Below are 18710 nucleotides of genomic sequence, written 5' to 3'. Positions count from 1 at the left end.
ACCCAATTAAGATTCTCTGGTGATAGTTTGGGTCATGAGGTCAAAGGTCAAAGGTCAAAAGGTCAGGGTCAAATACAGAAAATTTCACTATTTCCACCATATCTATTGAATGCCTGAAGATATTTTCTTGAAACTTAGTGTATACATGTATTACCCAATTAAGATTCTCTGGTGAAAGTTTGGGTCATGAGGTCAAAGGTCAAAAGGTCAGGGTCAAATACATACAATCTCACTATTTCCACCATATCTATTGAATGCCTGAAGATATTTTCTTGAAACTTAGTGTATACATGTATTACCCAATTAAGATTCTCTGGTGAAAGTTTGGGTCGTGAGGTCAAAGGTCAAAAGGTCAAGTAAAAATATCAAAACTTCTTTTTTTTTCTCCGTACCTTGGAAAATTGTTCAAGGTATCTTCATGGAACATAGTATATACATGTACTGACTGGAAGTGATTATCTAGAGAATGTAGGGTTCATGGGGTCAAATGTCAGGGGTCAAAGGTCAAGTGCAGCACTTCAAAATTTTACTATTTCCCTCATATTTATGCAATGCCAGCAGGGTTATTTTTTTTTTTACACTTGGTGTATGCATGTGTAACCTAATAGAAATTCTCTGGAAAGTTTTTTTTTTCTTCTTTTTTTGCCTCAAAGGTCAAAAGGTCAAAGATCAAGTGAACGTGCTGAACTAACTTTTTCCTCCATATCTCGGAAGTGGCTCAAGTTCCCCTGAAACTTAGTACATATTATGCATGTTCTACCTGAAAATGATTATTTTATGAATTTTAGGGTCAAGGGCCAGATGAAAATGGTAACAATTTACTATTCAATTCAGAAATTGCACTTTTTCTCCACACCTGTACCTTGAAAATTACTCAATGCCTAAATGTATGAATGGGTCAAAGTCAAGTTAAAGCCCTTAAATCCCTAGATACATGCTCTCCTATTCATCCAATTAAACCTAGGTCAAGGAAGGTGAACATTCAACACATTTGTGACAAACTTGTCATTTCAATATTTTGCCAATTTTGTGAAAATGTAATCACACATTGTCCACATGTACTATCTACACCTATTAGGAAAATCATGCATTATGGCGGAGGCATACCAGTCGCCAAAGCGACATTTCTAGTATTTTTAATGCTTTTTGTTTTCTTAAAGAAACAGTGAGCACACATGACTGAAATGTTTGTGCTTTGTAGACAGAAATGAAATTTTGTGTAGAAACAGATGAACATGTACCCGTTATCAAATCCTTGGCAAACTGCATTATCTTACAAGTAACTGTCTGGAACTTTTTTGGCTTACATTAGTTTATTTCTCTTGTTGATTGCTAATGTTCATTTGGTGTCATATTCTGATGGAAGCAGTGGTATTTTGGGCTGTCGCTTACCAATGTGAATTGCCATCACATTAGTTTTGTTTGTTTAGGGTGAGACTTCATAATGTGTGTATGCTCTGTGTTTCATTGTGTTTCTTTCTCCAATAGAGTATTCCAGTCTTCTATGGTCCAGATGGTACAATCATAACGGCGAAAGAAGCAGGTAATTTCCTCTGCATCATTGTAGACCGATATACTAGTAACCTGAAATGAAATGTAACATTCTTTTCTTACAGTCTTGTCTTACACTTTACACTCTACACATAACAGACTTGGGAAAACAGGGTAGCTGCAGCTTAATCACAAGACTAACACACATCATGCACATCTCTCAATGGTGGATTTTTTTTTTTTTTTTTTTTTTGGGGGGGGGGGGGGTTAGGGGGTTTAACCCCCTCCAAGGCCTTTTTTGTTTTTTTTTTGCTTTTTGTTTTAGTTTTTGTCAGGGGTTTACCCTCCCCCCCCCCCCACCCCCTAGCAAAAAGCTAGCTCTGTCCCTGTCTCTATACTTGAGAAAAGAAAAAAAAAGCAAACCACTTTGTATTTATTAATCAGACTAGTGCAACATAATTATTATCAAAGTGATAAAGTAATAAAATATCAAAGAGATACAGGCAAGAGACAGATAGAGCAGTGCCTTTCTGTATGTTAGTACCATAAGGTATCACAGACATTGACTACCAGGTATATTATATTTAATTGAATTGCAGATGCCCTAGTGTACAGTCTCATGCAAATGCCTCTCATGTGCCTTCTACTAAGTCATCTCGATGTAGACACAAAACATCAGCTGTGGCAGTTGTTTTTTGTGATATTTACAATGAATTGAAAATCAAATCTTGTGGATTCAGTTGCCTATTAGGGGAGATGGCTTTGTATTTGCTGTTGCTTACGCTTATACTCACATGGTCAAATGCTTTTAGTGGCAATGAATATGCATCATGGCATCCGAAACCATAGGGTTATTGAAACCTTTATAGGGCTATGAGCTCCTTTTTCAGAATTGCTTAGAGAGTGTGATTTGTTGGAACTTTTTTTTTTCCACCCTGTATGTGTCACAGGCTACAGCGTTGACCTTTACCCTGCTGAAGACTACCATGGTAGGGATGATTACGACCTACATGATCCGAACTTTGATGCGCCTTTAAATCCTACCTTTGACCCGGCATATGAAACACAAGGTTGGCAGCCAGATTTCGGGTAAGGTTCATGCTTACACTGTCTTCAATATAATCCTCTGTGATTTTGACGAATATAATGTGTTACTCGCTCTCTAAAATCTTTGTGAGGTTTACAATTGTCCCCCCCCCCCCCCCCCCCCCAAAGACGCAGCATAAGTAAGAAAGACTCTAATTGCTGCATGCTTAGTAGTTGTTATCAAAGAAACAAGTCAGGATTCATATGAAGTGTTATGACATGCTGAGTTTGATTCCCCAAACAATAATATGTATGAGGTATGTATGCAGTGAAACATGAATGGAGAAAATGGAAGTGCAAACAAAATTATGAATAACATACAAAGGTAAAAATAGTTGATACATTATAAAGTTGCAAATCATGATGCTATAGCCTGCACATACATGGTCTAACTCATGTGCTTTGTGTGCTAGGTGACCGGCGTTTGACTTTATAACTATGTCGCAGACTGATTGATTGCTTGAATTACCTGATGAAATTTTATTAAATAATTAGATTTGAGTTAAATTCATAATGAGATGTTTGACAAATTTAATGTTTCAGGACATTTTATTGGTCAGTTTCTTGTGCCCTCAGTCACGAGTCTTGTAATCAAAGTTTATGCCCACCCCTTCCTCATCCTCCTCATCTCTCTTCTCCTCTTCCTACCCCTCCCCCTCCTCCTCCTCCTCCTCCTCCTCCTCCTTCTCCTCCTCCCCTCCTCTGGTCATCCTTCCCCCCCTCCTCCTCCTTCTTCTCCTCCTCCTCCTCCTCCTCCTCTTCCCCTCCTCCTCCTCCTCCTCCTCTTCCCCTCCTCCTTCCCCTCCTCCTTCCCCTCCTCCTTCCCCTCCTTCCCCCCTCCTCCCCTTCTCCCCCTCCTCATCCTTCTCCTCCTCCTCACCCCTGCTCCTGCTCCTGTTTCCCACCCCCTCCTAACCCTCCTCCTCCTCCTTCTATACTCCAGCGATGAGACAGATCTGAATCTTGAGGAGGCTGCTGCCTATGAGCAGTTCCTCCTGGAGTCTGGGCTGGAAGACGACACTGGGCTGGCATGGGGTCTAGACTGACCCCCACCGGTGCCTCCTTGGTATCTCCCGCCGGACTATTTTGGGCCAAAAGCCAGACCTGCAGTGTTGGACAGCAAGGCCTGAACGTGAAACTCTATTACAAATTCTGACCCAGTGCTGACCGGCCCGTGTCTGTGTTGTGCAATGAGTTTCGGCTGAGGGTAGTCGACACACTGGGATGCGCTGGGTTGAGCCAGTTTGTGAACAAATTTGTGTGCAAAGCTCCTTGACATGTTTGACAAGTACTTCTGCAGAGATTTATCTGATGTCGGTGTCAGCATACCTTCATAGAATTGCTGCTGAAGAAAGAAAATCTCTTGCCACAAAGAAACAGTTTTCCATTTTGACATGTTTTCAGGTACGTAAAGATGAGTAGGATGCTGGATGTCTTCACAATTCATGTTCATGTTGTGTTTTGCAAGGTAAACAACACTGCTCATAGATGTAGATGTGCACAAAACAATGCCCTTCCAAAGTCTCTATGGTTAAGATATAAGTCATTTTCAAATCAAGCCAATTTTCATTTTCAAGCTCGCTGTATGAGGTGCTGCCTTTATCAAGGTGATTTTGGTGGTCCCACTTTTCCATTACAGTTGTATTTGGCTGGTCTCTATTGGAGGCAATATTTTTGTGGCTTGAAAAAAGAAGAAGTTAATTTTGCAAAATATACAAGGTTGTATCAATCAACTCGAAATGTTCGTGAAAGTTTCACACTAAAAAATATATGGCATATGCTGTGTTCAAACTGGAAACATTGCTGGCTTTTTTTCTCTACCTCTAAAGATGGTAATTTCATTTGCATGATATGGTGAATGCTATTGCCAAGGGTTTTTTAAAAATTGCTTTAAAATACTGGTAGTCATTGATGTAACATCACACTTTATGTATAACCAAGCTTTTCCCCATTTTCAAAAGCCTTTAACAACAAACTGATCAATTGTACGCTTTACATCACAAACATGCTGTGGTTCAAAAGAAGGATTTCGTGTTCTGTGCAAATTATATATGCAATGCAGCAATCACCTTATAGGTATATAGTAGTATTCACTTTCTGCAAGTTTGCAGACATCACAGAATTGATGTCAGTATTATGTGTGCTGCCAGTCGATTGCCCTTGATACAATGTACATTTCTCTTCAAATATGTTGAAGAGGGTCAGAAAAATCCAATCCACAGGGACATGTGCTTTGTTTATGTCTGTATCGTATATTTATATGATCAACGTTGTAACTCTATCTCTAATGCTAGTGTGTATCAGATCGCACAAGGCCCGCCGGGACTGGGAGAAAATGTCAGAAATTTTCACATCCAGAAATCTTCCATCTCATGCAAAAACTGGTATGCTGTATTGAAGCTTCCTTAAGGAACTCCCACTACCTGTGACAGCTAGTGGTTCCTTTCCAAAAATTTTCGCATTGCATTTTAATTTCACAAATCTTGGCTCCTCGTAAATTTCTTTAAAATTTCATGCACATTTAAGTTTCTGATTTTACAGTAAAATGTCTACATGGGCATTGTACAATAACTTGTGGGGAGAAAAACTGGTATTAAAACTGCGGACAAAAAACAAAGTTTGACGTACAGTGTACGTAATTGAATGAAGGTTTTAATGAATAAGTGCAATTCTGCAAATTTTGTATTATATGGTTACTCTTACTGTTCCATAGACTGTGTACCAATGTTGGTGGTAAAAGATAAGATTTTGAGTAGGTCAGTGCTGCAGCTACCACAACACCTCTACTGAAATTGAAATCTCTCCACCAAAGAGATATATGAACAGCTGGAATACTGGGTAGTTTGAATTGGTGTTACTTCTACTGCAATGTCGAGAGGGAAACAAACTTTGGAGTATAAAACTGAGATGTCACTTCATAAGTTGTAAACAGAGAAAGGAAATAGTTGAACTACATTCAACCAGTGCTGTATATTGATAGAGTCCGTCCAACTCTGTTTTCAGCTAAAGAACTTTGAAGCCTGTGATTTGTCAAAAACTGGTCCTGTGATCATCTGGCGCCATGTTGTTACCCAGTGCACCCTCTCGCTTGGGACCAGAGTTCGCATGCAGTCCCTGTTGTTAACTACATGCTACTTTGCTTGCCTTTTGGGACATCCCTAGTACCAGATACGGTGATGTGAAAATTATAATATACTGTATTCTCTATCCAAAACCTATAGTATCCACCGATATATTTGAGGGTATGTAATTTTGTGACTACTGTTTACATTCAGATGGTTCAGTGACAAAAATCAAAGAAAAGTACAAAGCCCTGGTACAGTACAAAGTCAACCAACACGTCGCAGTGCAGCACTGCTTGCTATTTTGTTTGCCTTCAAGTTGGATGTCTGCCTATATACACTTATCTTCTATTGCGCTCTGCGCTGGGTAACGACATTGTCAGCAGTTGGCTAGACTCTCTCTATGTATAGCACTGCACACAACTATTTGTGATGTGTACTTAACATGGATATTCCTGCATAAGCCAATTTTTTCCTGGCTGCACAAACTGAAAAAAAGTGAAAACATTGTTGAGGAGTTTTAACTTTGATAGTTGACAAAATAACTGCAGCAGTCCTGACTACTTTTTGTCCACTTTGCATTCATGTAAAAAATATTCTACTCTTAAAAAACTGTCAGGAGAATTTTATTTATATACATTCAGTGACACATTGTACTCACATGTATATAATTTAATGAAAATTATAAATTGTTTGATTGAAACAAGACTGGAATCGAACAGTATAGCAATTCACAATTGTGTACTATGAACATGTACATAATTTAAGTGTTTGATAAACTGAAGGTTCACATTGATGCAGCAAATGTGTTTATTCTGTACTCTTCTGATTTGTTTTTTTGTTTTGTGTGTGTGTCATATATTGACAAGAAGACACGTGACCTGTTGCCATCAAGTATCAATGCAGGAGAGAGAGAGAGAGAGAGACTCAAAACACTGAATACCAATCAATTCAGACAACACATGCCATGACCACATAGGATGACATTACTCTGATAGCTCTTTAAAATACTCTGTCATGAAAATGAGATTTTTTTTTAAAGGAAAATGAAAAGGAAAATTATGTGCTTCCTGAATTCCTCAATGTCAATGTGCTATGAATTGATGGTGATATCAAACATACATATATTTATACAAATTATATATCTAATCTATATATATCAGTTGAAACCAATCAGATAGGACAAGTGTACAGTGTGTCCTATGAAAAATGAGATCGAGCTCCATGTCAATTTTTTTTGTCATAATGGTAAATTCGTTTTATGAGATGTACATGAATGGAAAGATACGCTTTTCTGTTTTCATTTCATGCACAACTCGCTGTTCAAAATTCATGTATGACTGAGTTTCCAAAATAGAAAAATGGGCAATGGTGCTACTAAATTTTCGTTTGCAAAAACTAACTGCAACTTTGAGTGAGTTTTTCACGCTTTTTTGGTAATCTTTTGCAGGAAAGAAAATCATTGCCTTAATGTCCATATTTTTCCTTTCATATGACAGCTTATGCATGAAAATGATTAAAAAATGCTGGAGAAAACTTGATTTGAAAATATGCTTCACTTTTACCCAAATAGGATAGTCAAACAATAGGTAGAAATGAAGCATGTTTTCATGCAACTTTTTTTTTGAGCAAGCATCTTTCATATTTTACGCATAATGTCTCGTATGAAAGGAGAAAGAATGGATATTTTGGTTATGAAGTTTGTTTTTCAGAAAGATAAACTGGTAAAAGTCTGAAAAAAACTAAGTCACAATTTGCACATGCAAATGAAAATTTGGTAGCACCACTGTCCATTCTCAGTCAGGCATGAAATATGAACATCGAGTTGTGCATCAAATGGAAGAAGGGATCGCGAAGCGTATCTTTCCAATCATGTAGATCTTATAAAGCAAATTAATGATTATGACAGCAAAACTTTGCAATGTAACTTGGTTTCGTTTTTTCTGGGATGCACAGTATATATTTATATCTACAATCTCTCTCCCTCTCTCTCTGTATATATATGTGTGTGTGTGTGTGCGTGTGTGTACATGTATCGATATCGTACAAGAACATTTGACACACTTGTCTACTGCAAATTTGCACATGCAGAATATGGCTGGAAACTGGAGAATACTGCTTGCTGTATTTGAGTGTGTTTGATCTCCCTTCAATGTCATTGTGATAAGCTTTGATTTGCACGAAAAGATGTAGTACCATCTACTGCAAAAGTGGATATTTTCACGCAACTGATTTTTCATGCTCAGCAGGCTAAGAAGAGTTTTGCGTGTTTTTAATTCCGTGGAATCGAGACATCAACTACTGGAACATATGGCAAGCAAAACTATTCGCATGTTTTTATTTTCGCGCTAGTTTCTGGTTGCATGAAAATTTCAACACTACGAAAATTTCCACTTTTACAGTATCACAAGGTCCCTGGTTCAAGTTCCCATGCAATGTAATATTTGATAATTTTATAAATAACACCCAATTCCCACAAGATATTGACAGCTGAAACTTCGGTATAACCAATATTCTGTATACTTAGCATGTGATTTGTTGACCTTGCTGATATTGACTTTATGTGTACCTTTTGTAGATAATGTAAATATGTTGTTTACCTGTTGGTTTACATCCAATAAAAAGTTTGAAAAAAAAAAAAAAAGTTCCCATGCAAGGCACAAACTTCACTGCCTTGTTTTTTAGAGGACACTGCAAGCTGTCAGTCCCATGATTGTCAGGCACATGAAAAATATATTAGTTGAAACCAATCGATAAAAAAGAAGAAGAACAGGCACACGTGAAGTGTGACACAATGAGAGAAAGGGACAGGTAATATACTGTATATGCAACATATTTAGCAAGTCTAAATTTTCGCGAATCGGGACTTCCCAACAATTTCGCGAGTTGTTAAATTCGCAATCGTGGAGTATAAGTTCACATCGGGATCAGAGTCATTATTTTCGTGTGTCTTTAATTTCACGAATAGCACCTGATTTTGCGAAAAATAAAAACCTTAGTGAAATATTTGGCGTATACACTAGATGCAAACACACACACATCGACCATGCAAACACTCATAATTATATCAATCAATCCACCCCCATAACACCCCCTCACACACTCACACAAACAAACAAACAAACAAACAAACAAACAAACAAACAAACAAAAGCAAACAATCTATCACAAATGCCATTCAAACACAGCCATTACCAGCTCTTTATGACTGATGGATTTTTAATATATGCAGCTCTGATATGCAAACAATGTACATAGTACATGCAGTATGAAAGCCTGTATAAAATCATTAAGTAGTATACCAGAAAGCACACTGTTTAGTTCTGGCATTCATTTAAATAAGCAAATACTTTTTCTAAGTCTCTAAAATGTTTGTGGCAGATCGCTCTGCCCCGATGAATTATGACATATCTCCAGATTTCGTGACATCATGACAAATTTGTAGTGACATGTAGTATGTCAGAGTACCCACTTCACAGTCATGAGTATGTGGAGTCTGTGCTAGGCATCATATCAAAATTGCCTGATAGCATATCACACTGTGTTGCACTTTATTGAGAAAAGCAAAGTTGAAATCTATCACATTAAAATATCTGTACAGCTGTGTCTTCCACTTCGGTTTATATTGTAATCACAGCTGCAGTAGGTACTCCTTCTTGCAACTTCACACCAGTCATCAGTGTTCAGAATTGAATTGGCACTTTAATTAACCCGTAGAAGACTAGTCCCGAGTATACTCAGGCAGGTGTCTATGGGAAATGCGTGTTACAGTACAATCAGCTCTTCCTCTACGAGTTAAACCATATCTCCCTCCTACATATATATTGCACATTCAAATGTCACCAGGACAAGTTTTAAGTCAACTGGGAATATATTCTGAGAATAGAACAGCTTCATTTCACTTCAATGGGATTAAAACCACAGATAAGCAAATGCTTCAGCAAACCTTAAAAGAGCTTTCATGAACTGGAGTACTGTAAAAGTGGAAATTTTCTTGCGCATAATTTTTCGCACTCAGTTGGGTAAAATGAATTTTGTATTCTTTTTAATTTTGTGGAATTGAAACATGAAATAGAGTTTCATATAAGCACACATATTCACAAGTTTTTATTTTTGGCCACTTTCTGGTAAAGCGAAATGCATGAAAATTTCCACACCACAAAAATTTTCACTTTTATGATACATTTCCCTTGTGTTTATCATTGAATAAAAACGTAACAGAGTGGAGCACTGCAAATGTTCGACAGAGTTTTGGATGACGTGAAACATCCAAGAAACAGACTTAGTTGTCGTTTTTTTGTTGTTGTAACTCTTTGCTCGAGATGCAGCAATTGAATGACCTGCAACTCTATTTCAACTGCTTTTCTAGAAAATTATAAATCTGACAAAAACCTGTGAATGACGGCTGTTTTCATGTTTCATCTGAATCGCTCTCACTACTGGATGAATAACATGAAACGAGAGACAGCGAACTCTGCCCAAGTTTGGACACATCTGAATCCTCTGCCTCACTCCTGTTCCCACTGGGGGTGGTTTCAAGAGTCTTGCACACAACTTTATGGTTACTAAGCCCTGGTTCACTGGGCATGTCCTCACTGTCTCGGCTTTCTGAACACACATTACTTTCAGAAATATGGCATGCCAGTGCATCAACATTCTGCTCATCATTGGTTGTGTTCACACCCATAACTGAATGCCTTGTGTTCTCATTTACTTTCAGATCAGCCCACGACACCTGTTCAGCCTGTCCTTCTGTACCAATAGTGCTCTTTTCACTTGTGCTGGTATCTGGCATACATGCATTTTCTGTTCTCTGTGAGTCCATTACACTTTCATCTGATTTATTCCTCAAAGAGTCAATTGAGGCAGTATTGCTTCCAGATTCTAACCGATGTGTATCAGCTGTCCTCCTCCCCTCAGCCAAGTCGATCACACCGCTATTACTTTGCGACATGAACTCTGCCACTGTTCCTCCTGTTGGCTTCATACAAGTCTCACTGTCGGGATCTGTTTGCAAACGGCCGCAATCTTTTTCAAAGCCTTCTTTGCAAGGCTCAGTTCTGCTACGATCATCTATGCCATCTATGACCTTTAACCTCTTTCTATCCCTGTCACTCTGCTCCTTGGGTGAATGATCCACACGTTTCCTCTTCTTGTTCACAACAATGCCTGTAGTCCCACCTATCAACATCTGTGTCCTTTTTCCTAGCACACCACCGCTGCTGCTGCTGCCTCTGCTACTGCCTTGACCTTCAAAGGCACCAAAGACCCCAGTGCTCTTGCTCTTCAAAACTTTGCTCATAAGTGTTCTCTGTGCCTCCTGGTGTTTGTTTGTCTGCGTCTTGGGCAAGGAGAGAAGGGAAGACTCCGAGCTGGACGGAGAGGAGATGGTTGCCGTGGCAAAGAGTTCTCTACCCCTGATCTCCTCTCGCTTTTGTTGCCGTTTCTCTTCATATGCTAGCAAAAAAGGCAAGCAGACAAATAAACCTCAATGATAGTGTGAAATATTTAAGTCATTAATGGAAAAATGAGCAAAGAAAATGGGATTCCAATAAATATTGAAGTCAGAACAAACAAAACTTGAGCATAAATGTATCATACTACTCTGTCACAGCAAATTAATAGGCTTGACCAAGTTCAATCTAATAATTTAGATTAAAAAAAAATAATCACAAGGGACATTCTAGAATGGAGATGTTATTGATAGTCAGTTTTCCCCATTTATTTGGCATATCATACTGCAATTCTTTCTAGCTTACACCATGTGACAAGATGATTATCATATCATTTTGGCTACAGAAACTCTCAGTCTTACAACATCAACTATAATACAATAACAATGATGATGATGACAATGGAAAGAGAGAATTCAGATGATCATGTGACTCACATTCAGTCGCAGAGTACTTGAGAAGAGAAGCAAGCTTCTTGTCTTCCTCTGCCTCGGGTACGAGTTCAATGTCCAGCGAAGATTTGGCCAGGAGAGCTTTATCAGAGGCTTCAACAGCCAGAAGCTGCTTCTTCTCAGCCTGCAAACAAATGGGGAAAACACTACAGGTCAAAATCTATTTCCATGGTCATAAAGATGTAAAGCCTACTTTAATACACAAATTAGCTGATGGCAAACAAATATTATGAGTAGCACTGCTCTCATAAAAAGGTGAAGGCGGCCCTGCAAATATTTTGTTTTTATTTCCTAGGAGAGGGAAAACCGAATGCATATAAATAGAAAATTGCAAAAATTATACAGTTATAAGGAATATCATGGGAGTGGAAGGGGTGGGAGACAGTCAAGAGGTTGAATATCTGTGTTACTGCAAGGCATATTGATGTGATGCAAATTACGTATGCATGAAACCACTTTTCAGCATGTCATATGAAATTCTATACATTTTAGACATTTCTAGACCACTGACATTCTAGACTTTTAACTAATTTCTAGCTTTTAATTTCTTACTAGATTCTAGCTTGTACTAAACTGATAATAATGTTCTTGCTAGATTCTCTGTCATCTTGGGTGACAGCATGTTTCAAAGTAGATGCAATTTAATCTAAAATTAAGGGTATGTGTGCCATGCAGAACAGCTGTCATATGGACAATATGCCTTTTCTCAGAGAGGCTAAAAAGAAGTACAATTTGTTCAGGTGTCTGGAAAATGCCCATAATAAGAAACATCTCCATCATACAACAGACAAAAGTGTAACTTAAGGCATGTAGCGCAAACGTGGATTGAAGAGTGTACGTTCATACTGTTGCTAACATCTGCGGCGAGTTCTTAGAGTGTAATTAAGTGCAGTCAACCTTGCCTAAGTCGAATGTATTTGGACTGAAGAAATAGCTTTGACTTAGAGAAAATTTGACTTATGCGGGATTAAAATCAATAGAATATAAAGAGAAGAGGACTTGAAAAGACCTTTGACTTAGGAGATTATTCGACTCATGTGAGGTTGAAAATTCATCGCAAAAGTTCTCCTCACCCTAAATTTCTTTCTCAGCAGCTGGTTCTGATTGTAGTCATCCTTCTTCCCTGCCTGGACTTCTGCAATCTGAGACAAGGTGGGAGCTGCTGCCTTTAGCTTCTTGGTGTCATCTACACCATGCTCCAATTTGTACATTGCATCCCTGGCCAGCTTCTTCACAGCTTCACGATCTGTTGAATTTTAGATCATTCAAATGTAATATATTCATATCCATATGTCAATACGTTTTGTTGGTATTCCTTGTATCTGCATAAATGTACTCTGTACAACAAGCAACTATTTTCCCTGTTGCTTTCAGCCCACTAATTCTCTAAGCTGGAATGCTGCTGATTAGCATAGTTTGTATACCAACTGAGAAAGTAAACAAAAACATTGTTATAATCACTTTGTTTTGCAATTATGCATAAACAGGAAGAGATCAAAAGGCATGAAAGACAGTTTGTATCTACAGAACTTTTTAAGAGTGTACTGCTCTGTTCTTTTTTCTTTCTTTTTATTTTTACTTTTATATCATTTACATTGTACACCCTTTACATATGATTGTAAAAAGAATGCTCACATACATAAGTACCTCTGTTCTAATACTGCAATCTCTTCCCTATGAGAGATGATGTCAAGAATTTAAAGGGATGAGTATCAAACTTAGCCATGCTCACAAACAAATAATGGACAAAATGAAGACAAGATATAATAAGTTGTGGAAGACCAACTGAAGATGTCAATTACCTTCCGTCAGGACTTGCTCGTTCTCCGCCATGTCCCACTTTTGGTTCTTCCTCCGGGCACCGCTGACAATGGTGTAGTCAAAGTTCTGTGGGTCCGTCTCCATCTCGATGTAGTTGTCACACAGGTGGCACTTCATCCTGAAGCGGTAGATGGGTGTCGTGTAGTATTTGCCGACCTTCTTCTTCTCAGCATTGTACCTCACCCCTGTAGGGTAGCGATGGAGATATTTATTTGTAACTGCCATTTCCATATATCTGCTCTTAAAAGCCATTGCAGGAACATCGTTATCTCAGAATGCTATCAGCTGTCTAAGCAAATACACCAACAATGAGTAATGATAGGAATATATTTTATGATGCAGAGAGCAAACAAAATTGCATTATGAGGTCTTAGGAAACAATAATTTTTTTAGGTCATATAAATGAGCTGGAATCTAATTATCTAACAATAATTACCACATAATGCTGCACTATGAGGGAAAAAAATCTTCACACAGATATCAATACATCACTGAGAAATACAGCACTAAGTAATCTGTAAAATGGCAATTAAGAGATATAAACCAACTTGTAAAAATTTTAACAATAGTCCACTTACTAGAAGGAGGAAAAATATCACTGCATGAATAAATGTGTAACATTTGAAATCAAATTGGAAAAAAAAAATAAGGCAGCTTCACAGCAAATGCTCACCCATTCCAATGTGATTTCCACATCCATCACACCAGATGTTGTAGGGCATCTCAAACCGGATCACCAGGATCCCCTGGCTCAGCTTCTTGGCTCGCTCCCTCAGCGGGTGCGAGTTCCGGTACTTGTTGATGCTCTTGTGCTTGGCCGGATCAAAGTCCGGCGGGTAGTAGCGGTTCACTTGCTTGCGCTCCGCCTGAATGCAAAGACATTTTATATGTGTCATTGAGTGGTTACCTTTAGAAGGACCATACGTATGGTATGCATTCTATGAACAGCATGATTTTTGTTTGGCTGAAAATGTTCACTGTCTTAAGTCAACTGTAAATTGTCTCAAACACCCGTCAGAAGAAATAAAAGGCAGCATAGCATCACACCTAATTACAATTTCAAATAACAATCAACAATACACCTCAATTATCTTTTTTTTTTCAAAAAATTCAAAGCTCTTTTTATAAAACAAGAAATTGTTTGAAAATTGGTTTGAAAAAAGAGAGTTTTGTTTAACAGTAGAATCAGATATCAAACTTTCTATTCAAAATGACAGAGAAAACACAGAAGGTAAAAGACATTCAAATGTTTCGTTGTATGACACAGTCCAGATGAGCATACATCTATATGAAACTAAGTTAAAAAGAACAAAAACATACTTTCCCAAAAAGTTAAAACTTGGATCAAGAATATTTTATCATTAATTTCATGCGGAGGGTTCCAGAGAGAAACAATCGATTGGAAATAAAAGAATGACAGGTCACATTTAATCAACATTCCATTCGTTTCATCAGTGGTCACAATGTACCTTTGTTGAAGAAATTAGAATGCTTCATAAGAAGATGAGTGGAACTCGTGATTAAACATTCTTAGAAAATCAACGTACCAGAAGAGGCAAGTTACGACAGCCGGAAATTGGGCTGGAATTTGTCACAAGAAACACTCTTTTTTATTAGAATCTTGCTATTCATTCACTGTTTGTTTGTTTGTTTGTTTTTTCCATATGATCTTTTTTCACAGAAATTTGGTAGGCTACCAGGTACATAAGATGTATACCTGGAGGCGTACAAATAGTGGTAAAAAGTGTCATAACAGGTGCCGGTGTTCTACCTAATTGTTTTACAAACAAACACCAATGTTGTGGGACTTCGGGAATATGGAATGTGAATGATGATAGGGGAGGTGACCGGTTTTGACATGTCAGTGAAAGCATATAATGTACGTATAATCACAGATAGAAGTGGTCATCACAAAGTTTGTCGTGCACTACCTAACTCATCATACAACATCAGTGGATACAGGTGAAGGGTCCAATTAAAACAGTGGGTACTCAGTATACAATATTAATATTCTGTTTTTATGGAGAAACAACATCCTCAAGACACAGTGACACAGTTATTTTTTTCATTTATGAAGATACAGAATGTTCAGGATCTTTATCAAGAAAATACGATGTACTAGAATATCATTTAACAGCTTCATTTGCAAACAATACTCACCATGGTGTTTTCTCTTTCTTGATCCCTCGAAGAGAAAGTTTACAGCAAATTAGTGGTCAACAGCTTCTCAGTCCCACCACCTTCCTTTTGGCTCTGTGGTTAGTGCCAGTGCAGTGTAGTGTGCAATCTGGGCGGCGATGAAGCTCGAGCTCCGTGGATCCGCTGACGGACGGAGACGGTACGTTGCATACTCTAGTAATTGGCGTGACGGACTAGACATAGGCGGTTTGTGTATGGCACGCTCGTTTATACTATGGAGTGCTGTCAGTGTAACTAATATTAAATTCGGAATCTGTATAATACACACAGCGTCTCTCTTTGTCATAATATACTAATACGTACAATAATGTACAGTACTACTAAAAGGTCTCTCACCTGCAAATATGTACAGTAATTCTTCATCACAAACACACGTGTTCAAAATATTTAAAAAAATCATGTAAAATGCACGAAATATATATATTGTCTTTGTGTTTTATCTATAGTAACCACAATATTTACCCCAGTCCTGAAATTTGCAAGGTTGATCTTTTTTTCTTCGCTACAAACTCCGCTCAGAGATCCTTACAGAATGAATATACTACAGTACTATAGTATCACCCACCACCACTGATTTTTTCATAGAGATCAGTGCCCACCACTCAAAAATGTCCCGTGTTTTAAATTGTGAAGCTACGCCCGTCTCCCACAAAATGTACGGAGGCGGATCCAGGAATTCCGTAAAGGGGGCGCAAAAAACATTTCTGGTGCTACTTCCGGGTTCCATTTTGTTCTTTCCTTTTTATTTATTTTGTTTTAACAACAAATAAAGAAGGGGCGAGCGCCCGGTGCGCCCCCCCCCCCCCCGGATCCGCCATTGATGTAGTCTCCCTAAATTTGAAAGGAAGATTGTCAAGCCGCCAAATAAGGCGTATTTTGTAGAGGGATTCACCCTCACCAACCACATCTGATTTGTTTTTGAAGAATTGATCCCCAAATATATAGGGCCTATTTGGATTGAGTTAATGCAGCAATTAGTTGAAAACATTAGTAAATTTTGAGGAAAATCGGACAATCCGTTCAAAAGTAATGAGTTTTTAAAGTTTCAGTACGGCCATTTTCTGGATGAGAAGACTACAACATTTTGTGACGTCACGCATGGACAAGAACACAAAGAAAACATTATGAGAAGTCAACATAATTGTAAAACAAGTGATCAAGGCACGAATTCTGATTCTTAATTCATTACTGTTCAGAATGGTTATGGTGTTTCCAAAAAGATTTAAAAATGTATCGTTATTATCATTATTGTAATTACGGTATAAAAAAAAACACACTGTCATAACATGAGTGAATTGGTATTGGGATCATTATCGCCAATATATATTTATATATATTCTAATTTGGCCACCATGATTATATGATGATGTCCAAGTGTGTATTATCTTATGAACACGAGAACACGAAGTAAAAGTACCCGCGGGGTACGGCGTGGTGTATAACATAATGAATTCAATAAATGTGGCAATAAAAAGGAAAACACATCAGCGAAGTTTTAGAAAAATCGGACAATCCTTTCGAAAGTTATGAGTTCTACAACTTTCGATGTCGCCATCGCTGGATGAGAGCACTAGTATACAACAACGATCGTGACGGCAGTGTAGGTCTACATGAAAATTCAAGCCGGGAACATTTTTAAAATGAAAAGTATACACATTCCCTCCTCTTGATACAGACACAATGTCATGTTGAGGGTAATATGATTCCCCCCTGTTTTCTGAAAATGAAAATAATAAAAAGTCATCTTCCTTGGACTGGTAATGCGTATTATTGCGATGCTAATGTTTGTGTGTGACATTGAGATCACTATAGTGTATAGTGTGTGTAATGAGCGTTGATGTTATGATGCCACTGCACTGCTGAGCTCAATATTTTCTTCCATAAAGCGCTAAAAATTTCCAGTTTCATTTTAGTACATTACACGTGGTATGTACGAAAAAGTGATAAGATTCCGGCTGGATCACTTCACATCATAAATTATGTAAGACTTAATATTGACTCATGTAATATGGCCTTTAAAAGGGAGAGGTCATGCGAATATCTAATGTCACCTCAACAAAAATCTAAGGACCTCAGCAACTATACACAGCAGTGAAAGAGAATAAAACTTTCAACATTAATGATACTCAGAAAACCTACTTTCAAAACAGCAAGCAGCACAGTAACAACAAAATGAAAAGCAGAACTCTTCGAATCATTTTTAATACACATTCACGCTATAGGGTACACTCGTGCATTAATTTCTCTGTTATTGCAGCCGTAATTCTTAGCTATACGTGAAGGTTATTAAAGCTGTACGATTGAGTTCATTTTCAGCATATAACATTGAATAGATCATATTCTGGTGATGTACGGTTAGTGTGTATACGTTTGCGAGATACTTGTACATGCAAATATATACTTTTTACTGTTTATATCAAATAATGTACTCATGTGTATGTGTGTGTGTGTGTGTGTGTGTCAGCTGTGTGTGTGTGTGTATGTGTGTATTTTATGATAGGATACAATAACAGTTGTTTATTATTAGCAAACAATACACATTAACAAAATTAACATCTCATAGTGCTACACTATTATATTCGCAATTTATCATCACTCAGTAGCGTTATGGGGGCGCCTCTTTTAATTCAATCAGTAAAAGTTGACAGTTTGTGTAACAGTTCATGTTCGATCGTCGGCGTCAAATGACACGAGATGGGCTTAAAAAACCCCAAAAACATAAGAACAACAAACTGTGGCCAAAAGGTTGTGTGTTTTTTTTTCTCCTGGAGGCGTTAATTGATTATCACTCAATGACTACCAGTAACAACCCGAAAGATAGTTCTGTGGCAATTTAATGACTTCATGCAATATCATACTAGTAAGTGTTTATTACCAATTATGCAGAAGACGCGTGCTGATAGAATGTAAGAAGACGTGTGAAGGTCCAACGACTCATAAAGCGCCGTGTTCACATGGGATTTGAACCACTGTCCGGTTCTAACGAAACTGTAGAGCAATAAGATATCGTTCGATATCGATGCAGCACATTGGAGTGGATCACATCGGTTATTGTGACAGTTGCGACAGTAATCAAGTACCTGTGGAGAGCACAATAAGACGCGTGATAGTAAAACGAAGGGGTAAAATTTTGCGGAGAAGTAATC

At 38.0% G+C, this 18710-nt stretch overlaps 1 protein-coding gene across 1 annotated transcript; it reads right to left on the bottom strand.

Moving 5' to 3' along the window:
- Window positions 1–10050: 10050 nt before the first annotated feature.
- On the bottom strand, window positions 10051–14194 carry LOC139733668 (uncharacterized). The gene is made up of 5 exons (XM_071644482.1): window positions 14039–14194; window positions 13347–13550; window positions 12618–12790; window positions 11530–11668; window positions 10051–11096 (listed from the first exon to the last, which is right to left on the bottom strand). Exons 1-5 carry the CDS (start codon window positions 14085–14087, stop codon window positions 10051–10053), a joined length of 1611 nt encoding a protein of 536 aa, XP_071500583.1. The 5' UTR covers window positions 14088–14194.
- Between the last annotated feature and the right edge of the window lie 4516 nt (window positions 14195–18710).

The sequence above is a fragment of the Diadema antillarum genome, unplaced genomic scaffold, assembly GCF_040938485.1.
Source record: "Diadema antillarum isolate AM-2024a unplaced genomic scaffold, OU_Dant_1.0 seq00000486_RagTag, whole genome shotgun sequence".
Taxonomy (NCBI): domain Eukaryota; kingdom Metazoa; phylum Echinodermata; class Echinoidea; order Diadematoida; family Diadematidae; genus Diadema; species Diadema antillarum.
Note: the sequence above shows the minus strand (reverse complement) of the source record. Positions and strands in the feature narration are given on the sequence as shown.